This window comes from Lithobates pipiens, unplaced genomic scaffold (assembly GCF_037356315.1).
Source record: "Lithobates pipiens isolate NorthernLeopardFrog02 unplaced genomic scaffold, aLitPip1_a1.2 Scaffold_23, whole genome shotgun sequence".
Taxonomy (NCBI): Eukaryota; Metazoa; Chordata; class Amphibia; order Anura; family Ranidae; genus Lithobates; species Lithobates pipiens.
This window is the reverse complement of record NW_027507785.1, coordinates 250,579,108-250,591,688: the sequence shown is the minus strand read 5'-3', so window position 1 is coordinate 250,591,688 and position 12,581 is coordinate 250,579,108. Positions and strand designations below refer to the sequence as shown.

At 43.2% G+C, this 12,581-nt stretch overlaps 1 protein-coding gene across 2 annotated transcripts in view; it reads left to right on the top strand.

The window, feature by feature from the left end:
• The window catches only part of LOC143928259 (dimethylaniline monooxygenase [N-oxide-forming] 2-like), an 81,114-nt gene that overhangs the window by 46,469 nt on the left and 22,064 nt on the right, over window positions 1-12,581 (top strand). For both annotated transcript variants that reach the window (XM_077453021.1, XM_077453022.1), the window contains exons 3-6: window positions 4,137-4,325; window positions 5,734-5,896; window positions 8,856-8,998; window positions 12,135-12,334. In XM_077453021.1, coding sequence (XP_077309147.1) covers window positions 4,137-4,325; window positions 5,734-5,896; window positions 8,856-8,998; window positions 12,135-12,334 — 695 coding nt within the window. The remainder of the gene's footprint in view (window positions 1-4,136; window positions 4,326-5,733; window positions 5,897-8,855; window positions 8,999-12,134; window positions 12,335-12,581) is intronic.

The window sequence follows — 12,581 nt, the reverse complement described above, 5'->3', positions numbered from 1 at the left end:
GTGGTGGGTCTAGGGAAGGAGTCACTGATGATGACATTGAGACGAGGGAAGACGATGCATTGGCAGCTGCTTTGCTAGTACCCTGAGACTGGGTGAGAGAGGATGAGGAGGATGAAGAGGGCTTGGTCATCCACTCTACCAAGTTGTTGGCATGTTGCGGTTCAACATGTCCAGCTGCTGAAAAGAAGGACAAGCGTGTCCCATGGCCACGTGCTGATGACAATGCACCGCATCCACGACCAGCACTGTTGTCTCTAGACACAGAGCCTGCTTGCCCTCTTTTATCGGCTTGCGCCTGTCTGCCTCTCCTTGCTGGCCTTCCAGACATGGTAATGGCCTGAAGGGAGTTGGGTAAAACAGCAGTTGGGTAGTGTATATTGTGCTGGAGGCACACAACACCCACTAACTCCTGCAGATGCCTTTATTATAGAACACCAGAGATAAAGGGGTATACTGTACTGGAGGCACAAAACACCCACTAAACCCTGCAGATGGCTATATTAGAGAACAGCAATAAAGGGTAGATACAGGTGTATATTGTGCTGGAGGCACACAACACTCACTAACTCCTGCAGATGCCTTTATTATAGAACACCAGAGATAAAGGGGTATACTGTACTGGAGGCACACAACACCCACTAAGCCCTGCAGATGGCTCTATTAGAGAACAGCAATAAAGGGTAGATACAGGTGTATATTGTGCTGGAGGCACAAAACACCCACTAACTCCTGCAGATGCCTTTATTATAGAACACCAGAGATAAAGGGGTATATACAGATGTATACTGTGCTGTGCTGGAGGCACACACAACTTCCAATAACTCCTGCAGATGGCAGATGGCTCAAATAGAGAAGAGCTATGTAGGTGGATATAGCGGTGTGTACTGGGTACAGAGCACGCAGACAGCACGCACAAGCTCCTAACACTACTGACTGCAAGCTCTATTATAATAGATAGATCACTAGCTATATAGGTGAGGTGAATATAGCGGTGTATACTGCGGTCAGGGCACGCAGACAACAACCACTACAGAAGAGCAAGATCGAAAATCGGACGATAACGATTGGTGTATACTGTGTTGAAGGTACACAGAACACCCACTAACTGCTTCAGACGCCAACACACTACACAAGGCCGCCGCGCTGGCAGTCTTATATAGTGTGGGGCGTGTACTACACAGCCTGAGCTATGATTGGCCACAGGCATCCTGCCTGTGGCCAATCATGGCTCTCCTAGCTGCTGGCGCTGTGATTGGCCAAGCATGCGGGGTCACAGTGCATGCTTGGCCAATCATGAGCCAGCAATGCACTGCGATGATGCAGTGCATTGTGGGCCGTGAGCGCCACACGAATTTGGCGCGAACGGCCCACAATGTTCGGAATTCGCCGAACGGGCGAACAGCCAATGTTCGAGTCGAACGTATGTTCGACTCGAACACGAAGCTCATCCCTATTTTCTAGGTTTTCAATCTGGAGTATGTGAACTTGATCTCTTATTGTGGTCTCATTGTATGTAATCTTCCCAGTTGATGTATTATTCCTATTTTGCCTATATTTACTCTCTACATTTCATTGCATATATTTATGCATATCTATGTATTTGTGTCTCCACCTACTGTTGCCTGATCATGCAATTAATTTCTTTTATATGTCTTCAGTTTTGTCATTTCAGATTTTTCCATGCTTATACTCTGGCCTGCGCTTTCCATTTTCCAACACTAAGGGGCTAATTTTTTATTTTTACTTTTGTGCTCCATCTCAGCCTGTGTCGCACTGCGGGAATTATTTTATTTTACAACTTGTTTTTTGCAGCCGGACATTTGGGGCACTGACACTGCCCGGCGCACGGGAGACCTACGTGGCCTCTGCCATGTTCCGGGGTCCCGTGGTCTCATGCCCTGTTGAGCTCGGATGTATTGCTGTGCTCCTTCATGTTTGCGCTCCAGGCTGGAGCGCAAATGGGTGGGCGTTCCATGTGCCGTGGCACTGTGATGTGGGACGTGGCCCCACCCCTTTGGGCGAGACCTTTCCCCGCTCCGCCAGAGATCTCCCAGATGGACTGATTGCAGCCAATGGCGCAACAGTCCGTCTCATCGGCCACAGCTGAGGAGGCTGCCAATGGCACCTATTCTCAGCTGTTTTCCAATAGCCTCACCAGCTTTTTAAAGCTGGCGCCTGCAGAGTGATCTACACTGTGTGGTTCATGCTGCTTGGATACTCTCTGCAACTTCCATCTAGGTGAGCGTTTTTGGCTTAGACATTGCTTATTACCTTATGCACACAGCTTTATATAGCCTCAAATACATCTCCTTACATATTTTTCTACATCTCTTTTGCTACCAGATATATAATAAGCTGCATATCTCAGCCGATCATTTACTGAACTGAAACCACATTCAGTCAGTGGGAGCTCTTGCAGTATCCAGTGGCCCCATCCATATTTGTCTGCGCTGTGTCACCTTCGGCTTTTCCATCCAGCCACATATCCTTATTCCTACCCGCAGTGCTATGTATATATTCAGGCCTGTACTATAGTGTCAACCCCCCCGGAGCAAACCGAACTGGGGGTCATGCGGCCCATTCCTGTTGTGAAGTGAAAGGAAATGATGAATGTTTTAGAATTTTCTTTTACAAATAAATAGCTGAAAAGTGACATGTGCATTTGTTTTCAGCCCCCCTTTACTCTGATACCCCTAACTAAAATCTAGTAGAACCAGTTGCCTTCAGGAGTCACCTAATTAGTAAATAGAGTCCACCCGTGTGTAATTTAATCTCAGTATGTTCACATAGCTGTTCTGTGAAGCCTTCAGGGGTTTGTTAGAGAACCTTAGTTAACAACAGTCTTGTGTAGGCCAAGGAACACACCAGACAGGTCATGGCTAAGTTGTGGAGAAGTTTAAAGCAGGGTTAGGTTATAAAAAAATATCCCAAGCTTTGAACATCTCAAGGAGCACTGTTCAATCCATCATCAGAAAATGGAAAGAGTATGGCACAATTGCATACCTACCAAGACATGGCCATCCACCTAAACTGACAGGCTCAGCAAGGAGAGCATTAATCAGAGAAGCAGCCAAGAGGTGGGAGTATATGTCCACAGGACAACTATTAGTCGTGCACTCCACAAATCTGGTCTTTATGGAAGAGTGGCAAGAAAAAAAAGTAATTGTTGAAAGAAAGCCATAGGAAGTCCTGTTTTCAAAAAGCCATGTGGGGGACACAGCAAACACATGGAAGAAGGTGCTCTGGTCAGATGGGACCAAAATTGAACTTTTTGGCCTAAAAGCAAAATGCTATGTGTGGTGGAAAACTAGCACTGCACATCCCCTGTGGGGATGCTTTTCTTCAGCAGGGACAAGGAATCTGGTTAGAGTTGATGGGAAGATGGATGGAGCAAAATACAGAGCAATCTTAGAAGAAAACCTGTTAAGAGTCTGCAAAAGACTTGAGACTGGGGCGTTGGTTCACCTTCCAGCAGGACAACGACCCTAAATATACAGCCAGAGCTACAATGGAATGATCTAGATCAAAGTATATTCATGTGTTAGAATGGCCCAGTCAAAGTCCAGACCTAAATCCAATTGAGAATCTGTGACAAGACTTGAAAATTGCTGTTCACAGACACTCTTCATGCAAGTTGACAGAGCTTGAGCTATTTTGCAAAGAAGAATGGGCAAAAATGTCACTCTCTAGGTGTGCAAAGCTGGTAGAGACTAAAAAAGACTTGCAGCTGTAATTGCAACGAAAGGTGGCTCTACAAAGTATTGTCTCAGGGGGGCTGAATACAAATGCACTCCACACTTTCACATATTTATTTGTAAAAAATGTTGAAAAAACATTTACCATTTTCCATTCCACTTCACAATTACAGTATGTGCCCCTTTTGGTCTATCCCAATAAAATACATTTATGTTTTTGGTTGTAACATAACAAAATGTGGAACATTTCAAGGGGTATGAATACTTTTTCAAGGCACTGTATATCTGGCATTTGACACACATATATCTGTCCATACTTATGGTTTATTATAAAAATGTTGCTTTTTAAAGATTCTTGGTAAAAAAATGTTTTGTGGGCAGCCATTTTGATATTGCTGAGCGCAGTTTACACATCTTTGTTATATTTTATTTGTTCTTTAGCCAGAGGTAGAAGGTGGTAGAGCCAGCATTTATGAGTCTGTTGTTACCAACACCAGTAAAGAAATGATGTGCTACAGCGATTTCCCCATTCCAGAAGACTATCCCAACTTTTTGCACAACACCAAAATGATGGAGTACTACAAACAATACAGTGAGCGGTTTGGCCTGCTAAAATATATCCAGTTTAATGTAAGTAAATACACATTTAAAACATAAAATAATTGCAATTGCAAACTATACTGTTTTCTACTTCAGATATGCATCTTAAACCCTTTCAATGAAGAGAAAATAAGTATATCTAAAGCCTTTTTTTTAATCGTGTAGAGAGTGGATGCAATTGTTTTTTTGCCATCTGTGTCCCGCTGGGGGGGGATTTCTTTTCATATTTGTCTTGTGGACACAGCAGAAAGTGAAGGGAAAAATCTCCAAAGTATGGGAAATGCCCTCTTTGATAGCTGTCACCAGAAGGCTTCACTATTAGAAGATTTTCTATTCCTGTTTTGGCCACATCTAATAATTTTGAATTTTCTGTGACTTTCAGGTCCAGTGACAAAGGTCACTAGGGCAAATCTTCCTAACAGGGGCACTGTAGACAGTAGTGTTACTGTAATGAGAATTGAAATTCAAGAGCCACACTACTGCTAGGAGGTCCAGATACAACTTTAATCCATTAAAAGTCATAGGTACAATCCAAAAAGTTGCCAATGTGTTTCAGGGGTCTAAAAGCATCCCTTTCATCAGGGCTTGACTGATTACAATGTGAACAATCCAGACTTGAACTGGACCTATAATGGTAAATTTTCTAGTGCAAATTCTAAGCACAGGTTTTTTTCAGCAGGTTGTTTGGTATCCAACACATTGGATACTTTTTGGATTGTACTCCTGCCTTTAATGGAATAAAGTTGTTTCTGGACCTCTTAGAAGTGGTGTGGTGCCTCAATTTCAATTCTCGTTATGTTACAATACAAGCCAAGGAGCCTGTGGTGATCCTCTGAGGTGTTAAAGCCGCCTGCCTAGGAATAGGATAATTTACACCAACATTAATACCCTAAGATTAAGATAACAGCATGATAACCCTACGGGTTCAGCTCTAGCTTTCCACTTTCCTCAAGTAGTGAAAATGTAACAGGGGCTCTAATTTATTATGAGGCATCATGTGGATTTTGACTGACAGATAATGCAGATATTTATGAAATCATATAATGCAGACAGTATGCTGTTTATTAAAAGTTACTCTAACGTTGCCCCGAAATTTTGTTTTTATCTTTGTAATAACTTCCTCTATTCTAACAATGAGCCATCTAGCCAGTTACAGGCTCTGCCTGAACATATTGTCCTGACCAATGTAGACCTCCAGCTCTGGAGAAAATCAAGATATTATGCAGTTGGCCTAAGCCTAGAGAGCGTGGATATGAGCCAATGTAGGTTAATGTTCAGTTGAGCCATAAGTGTGGGAGAAATGAAAAAAGCAGACTAGGGAAAGACTTTAGGTTAAATTCCTTGTGGGTGGGTTTGGAATAATCACCAGAACAAAAAAATTGAATAAACTATTGTCATTCTCCTTTAATAAAAACTTACATTTTGTGATTACCTTTAGACATTGGTTTGCAGTCTGAAAAAGCATCAGAATTTTTCCACGACTGGTCAGTGGGAAGTCACAACAGAAAAAGATGGAAAGAAAGAGACTAGCATTTTTGATGCTGTTATGGTCTGCAACGGTCACCATACAGACCCATACTATCCACTGGAAAGTTTTCCTGGTGAGTACTGACAGTAAATCTTAAATTATGAATGACTGTGCAATCATTTAAATACACATAAATCACAAGGACCGGAAGGCTTGCACCCGAGAGTCCTCAGAGAACAGTCAGGTTATAGCCAGACCATTGTTCCTAATCTTTGTGGATAGCATACTGACAGGATTTGTACAAGCTGATTGGAGAAAAGTGGTACCATTGTTCAAAAAAGGGCAGAGACAAATCCCTGGAAACTACAAGCAGTCAGCTTAACATCAATAGTAGGTAAATTATTAAAGGGGATAAGGGACTATATCCAAAAATTTACTGAAGAAAAAAGTTTCATTAGTAATAATCAGCATGGATTTACGAAGGGTCACTCCTGCCAGACCAATCTGCTAACATTCTACGAGGAAGTGAGCTGCCATCTAGACAGGGGGAGGCCTGTGGATGTATTGTATCTGGATTTTGCAAAAGCATTTGATAAAGTTCCCCATAAATGCTTAATTGACATGCTGAAGTCTGCAGGCATGGACCATAAGGTTTGTTCTTGGGTAAAAAACTGGTTATAGGGGCATGTCCAAAGGGTGGTGATAATTAAAGTGTACTCAGACTGGTCTGGAGTGGTAAGTGGGGTACCCCAAGGTTCTGTCTTGGGACCAATTTTATTCAACTTATTCAGAGAGGATAAATCGTTCAATCTCAGTTTTTGAGAACGACACAAAAATAAACAAAGCAATAACTTCACATCAGGATATAGAAATTTCACAGAAAGACCTGAAAATAATGGAGCGGGCAACATGGCAAATTAGGTATAATGTGGAGAAATGTAAAGTAATTTACTGGGGGGCAAAAAAACATAAAATGCCCACTACACACTATGGGGAGAACCACTGGGGGAATCAAGGATGGAGAAAGATCTGGGTGGGGGTCCTAGTGGACGACAGACTGAGTAATAGCATACAATGTCAAGCTGCAGCTACCTGGCAGAAGCTGGCAGAGTTTTAGCATGTATAAAAAAGGGGATATACTCCAGGGATAAAACGATATCCTGCCACTTTATAAAACTCTGGTTAGGCCACATCTGGAGTATTTTGTCCATTTCTGGTAACCAGTCCTCAGAAGGGATGTGTGGAACTAGAGACAGTCCAAAGAAGGGCAACAAAATGAATAAGGAGACTGGATGATATCAATTATGAGGAACGACTACAAGCACTAAATTTATCAACGCTTGAGAGGGGGCATGATGGTGAATTACAAATACTGTAATGGTGATCTCAGCATAAGAAAAAACTATTCAGTCTCAGGGAATGTAAGAGGACACGGGACCACAGAATTCTTTTTTGCTTCGGAACATGTTACCGCCAACTTCACATCAGCATGCCCTACACACCCTCCGTGGGACATTGCATCTGGCCCGGCGCCATCTTGCATTCCACGCTGGTCATGGTGGCATTCGGACACTTCCTACTTACATCCAGGCGATACAGCTTTCATGCGAGGCCACCAAAAAAAAGAAAATGGCAATGTGGTAGTAGAGATAGTGATGCAGCGCTGTACAATTCAAAAAAGAAATGTCAGCACACAGCACCCCTAGTCAAATCCACACGATGATTCAGTGGCACCCCTCTCCTATTCCAAGTCCTTCTTTGCTCACCCACTCTCCTAATCCATGCACTCCGCTCCACATCCCCCTCTCTTAGTCCTGGGCCTCCTCCCCATACCCCCTGCTCCTAGTCCAGGGCCTCCTTTTCATAACCCCCATCCTAGTCCAGGACCTCCTCCATACACCCCCTCTACTATTCCAGGACCTTTTCCATACAACCAACCTCTCCTAGTCCAGGTACTTCTTTAAACAACCCCCTACTCCTAGATGAGGGACCTTCTTCACATCACCCCCTCCCATAATTGAGGGCTTTCAGGCAGCATTTCCCTTGCCAATGTAAGGTACTGGTGGTGCCTTACCTGGAGATTGTGTGTGTGTGATGCTGTGGGGGTGCAACTTATGCAGATGACCTATTGTGCCTGGATGTATGATATTATAAAGCAGGACAGGGACATCACAGCGCATCCGTGCTGAATCACTCTTCTCCTCCTAGCAACTGTTCACTGCAGCTACTGTAGCCTTGTTGCCAGTGTGAAGTGTAATGTGAGCACCTGCAGCACCAGCGCTAGCAAAACTGAGGTGGCATTTACTGTAAGGTAATCAACCGACTGCGACACACTCAGACTTGTAGTACCCACTGTGGGCTGCACCACATTAGGTACACCACTGGCTTCAGGCTGTTAGAAACTGTATAGGATAGCTCATGGCCATTTGTTGTTTCAATAAAACCCAGATATCCCCCCTCCCCTGAAAAGGGTGCATCTACTTGATCTAATTAAAATGGTTCCTTATCTACATGAAGCCATATTATATTAAGCATCCATATATCAATGCATGCAAATAGAGGCCCATCACATGGGAGAATAATTGGTGACAGCAAAAAAAGAAACCCCCACTCTGTTTCCTTGCAATATACTTAAAATGGCACCTGAAGCTTGTCTTACAGTCATGGGTGATGTCTAAGCATCACTACACTGGAATAGCTTTTGTAGAGGTTTGCATTGCATCTGAGTCATTCTGGAAGCTTTGTCAACCACAGAAAATGTGAACCTGTAAAAGAAAACAGTGTAAATTGTTGAGATGTAAATTGCCCGAAATGTCCCTTGTTTTTACATCCAACACATTAGCCTAATCCAGTTTGAATCTGAGGTCAGGCAAATTGATTTAGTAGTGCATCTGATCACTGTATGTGAATTATAGCTTCAATTGGTAGCATCTGGAAGGAACATCTATTTGTATCACAAGGTGGAGGCCAAACAAACATAAACAATAAATTTTACTAGATTTTACTAGAGTCTATCAACTTATCCTGTATAGATACAAGACACGGTTTTATTTGCATTTCAGGTTACTATTGTCAATTTGATTATCTTGTAGGACTGGACAAATTTAAAGGTCAATACTTCCACAGTAGAGAGTATAAAAGCACCAAAGGATTTAAAGGGAAACGGGTTCTTGTTGTAGGAATGGGAAACACAGGAACAGATATAGCTGTAGAACTAAGTCGTACTGCATCTCAGGTATGAAAAAAAAAAATCTATGTATCAAATGAATGACAACACTGCAAAGAAATATTATATTTGTTGATTGCAGTAACTTCCTCTCTAAACCTTTTTATTTGTATAAGTGTGAATAAAAGCTGAACCAAGTCTAGGGAAAAAAACACTAGTGTTTGGCCCTCATCCCACTGGCAGCCAATTGTTTACATGTTTTCTATGATCAATCTATACCTACCTTATCCACTGTCCAGTGTCTCAGCCCTCTAGTCTTCAGTGCTGCAAAATTGGTACTACTGGGAAGGCCGTTACCTCAACCTGGTGACATAGACACTGTTCATTTGCTGGAAAAATATGTCATTCAAATGGTACTGAACTGATTACGGTGCATGATGACATTGGTGTGAGGGAAGCAGCAACAAAACAGATCGCTGCATACAGAGCAGCTGCAGCTGATCGGGTGTCTTCATTGGAATACGTGCATCAGAAGATCATGAGACCCTGGATGAAGGTAAGTATACCTGGGTCTAAGGAACATTATGTAAAACAAAGTTATTGATTGGCTAGGCATGGTTAAAGTGTTGAACATTATTATTTTCTGTGGCTGGAGTTCAGCTTTAAAGTAATTGTAAACCCTTACATATACCCAGTGAAGTGACTGGCCTCAGATGATACACGGAGATGAAACAAATCCTCCAAAATATGTTGTACTTGTTTATCTGCAGTCCTCTCGTGTCTACAACCTTTCACAAGTGCAGATTTGTGATAAAAATCCTTCTGCATCTGTGAGGAGTGCAGAGGAGGGGATGGAGAGCTGCATTTACAACTCTTATACACTGTGTGAGAACTGATTGGAAGAAAGGGACTACCCCCCCCCCCCACCCACCCACATAGGCAAAGTAACAAAGAATACAGCTCTGCAAGTAAATACATGCAGAGCTGTAATCTGAAAAGACAAGCTGTGTGCTTATCTCCCTCCCTGTCACAAATGTTATCTCATGTGTCAGGAGAACTTGGCAGAAGTGATTTATGCTGATAACAGAGGAATGAAGCATCAGAGAGAATCGACACTCAGAGCTTTGGAGACAAGTAAACAATACAGATATATGTGCTCTGTTCAGATTTCATGACTGGGGTTTACAACTACTTTAAGTAAAATATAGAGAGATTTAACACTTGCCAACATTCCTGAGTCAAATCATCTAATGCATTGGTCTGACCCTAGCCTACTCAAATTTGTCAGAAAATGCTTTGCCCCCAGAAATATTAGTTACAAAAACCACAATGAAAAAAATAATGTATTTTCCTAGACAAGGTAACATGGAGGAAAGATTTTGTTTAAAATGTAAAGGTCATTGAAATGGAAGTCAGTTGTGGCTCCCACCCTTGATTTCTGGAAATCTCTTGTAAACTCAGTGATTTTGGTATATAAAAGACCATGTATGAATCCAGAGGTTGCCCCAACAAATTTACCAAATTATGGGATGCCTGGCTCACCTACAATTTTACTAATGAATCTTGAGGCATCACTGCACACTGATGACAGATATTGAAATCAGTACTGAAAAAATGTGGTCTCCATATTGGAAGGGGAGGTATATTTATTTATAGTAAGTGAGTGTGAGTTAGAGCGGGATTGCCTTTTATATGTCCCTCCATGCAAGATGTGAATACAATGTACCAAGAATTTGAATATTTTGTGACCTTGCATGGTGTAATTGTTTACCTTTATTGTACTTTAAGCCAAAACGGGTATGTTTTGTACTTATATTAAAACTTATTTTAACCACTTGGGATCCGCGCTATTGCAAAATGACGGCAATAGCGCGGACCCACATTTTCGGGACTACGTCTATTGACGTAGTCCCGGTTACGAGCGGCCTGCGCGCCCCCTGAGGGGCGCGCGCGGCGTGCTCTGTGATCGGCGAGTCCGTGAGACTCGCCTGATCACCGATCCGTGTAAGGGGTCGATCCCGACCCCTTATCACGTGATCAGCTGTCAGCCAATGACAGCTGATCATGTGATAAAACGGAGCCGGTAATCGGCTAGTATTCCTCCTCGCGCTGACAGCGCGAGGAGAAAAAAAAAAAGCCGATCGCCGGCGGCCGTGTTCGGGACATCAGTCCCGATCACGGCCAGTAATTTAAAAGGACACCTGCCCCCTGCCAGTGCCCACCTGCCACCCGCAGTGCCATCCTGAAATAAAGTAAGTGCCCCCCTGTCAGTGCCACCCAGCAGTGCCCATAGTGCCCACAGTGCCACCCAGCAGTGCCCACAGTGCCACCCAGCAGTGCCCACAGTGCCACCCACAGTGCCACCCAGCAGTGCCACCCACAGTGCCACCCAAAATCTGCCTCAGGTGCTGCACCCCAGTGCCGCCCATCAGTGCCCAGCAGTGCCGCCCATCAGTGCCCAGCAGTGCCGCCCATCAGTGCCCAGCAGTGCCACCTATCAGAGCCACCTATCAGTGCCACCTATCAGTGCCCATCAGTCCCATCTATCTGTGGTACCTATCAGTGCCCATCCGTGCCACCCATCCGTGCCACTTATCCGTGCCACCCATCCGTGCCATCTTATCTGTGCCCATCTTTGCCCATCAGTGCCGCCTTATCTGTGCCCATCGGTGCCGCCTTATCTGTGCCTATTAGTGCCGCCTTAACTATGCCTATCAGTGCCCACCAGTGCAGCCTATCAGTGCCCACCAATGCAGCCCATCAGTGCCCACCAATGCAGCCCATCAGTGCCCACCAATGCAGCCTATCAGTGCCGCCTAATGAGCGCACTTCAATGAAGGAGAAAAATGACCCGTTTGCAAAATTTTATAACAAACTATTAAAACATGATTTTTTTTTTTTTTTTTTTTGCATCTTTTTTTGTTTGTTTAGCAAAAAATAAAACTCCGAGCTGTAACTAAATACCACCAAAAGAAAGCTCTATTTGTGGGAAAAAAATGATAAAAATTTCATTTGGGTACAGTGTTGTATGACCGCGTAATTGTCACTCAAAGTGCATCAGCGCTGAAAGCTGAAAATTGGTCTGGGACTGAGGGGGGTTTAAGTGCCCAGTAAGCAAGTGGTTAAAGAATTTATAAAAAAAAAATGCAAAGGTCAAAAGAAGCAAAAGCAAAGGGACAGATAATAAGAATTTTACCCTTTGCAGGTATATCTTAGCACTCGGAGAGGCTGCTGGGTTATGAGCAGAGTATTTGACCAAGGTTATCCATGGGATATCTGTTTTGACACACGGTTTCAGAATCTGTTGAGGAACACACTGCCAACCCCTATTGTCACATGGCTGACTGAGAAGAAAATGAATGAGTGGTTTGACCATGCTCACTATGGTCTTCAGCCTAGAGACAGGTATGATTTTGCTAGTTATGCTTATTTACTGGTGATTTATTGAGGTCCTAAAACTATATTTCATTTATATTATAGTTGTTATGGGCTCAATTACTAGATTTCTCAATGATTTAGCTTAGTTGGGCCAACAGAGAAACCCAAGCATAGATATGAGAAGAAAGCTATTAACTGAGCACAAATACATCATTTTCATTTTATGTATATTTTGACACAGCAAAACAGGAGTGTACACAAACAATTTTCCATG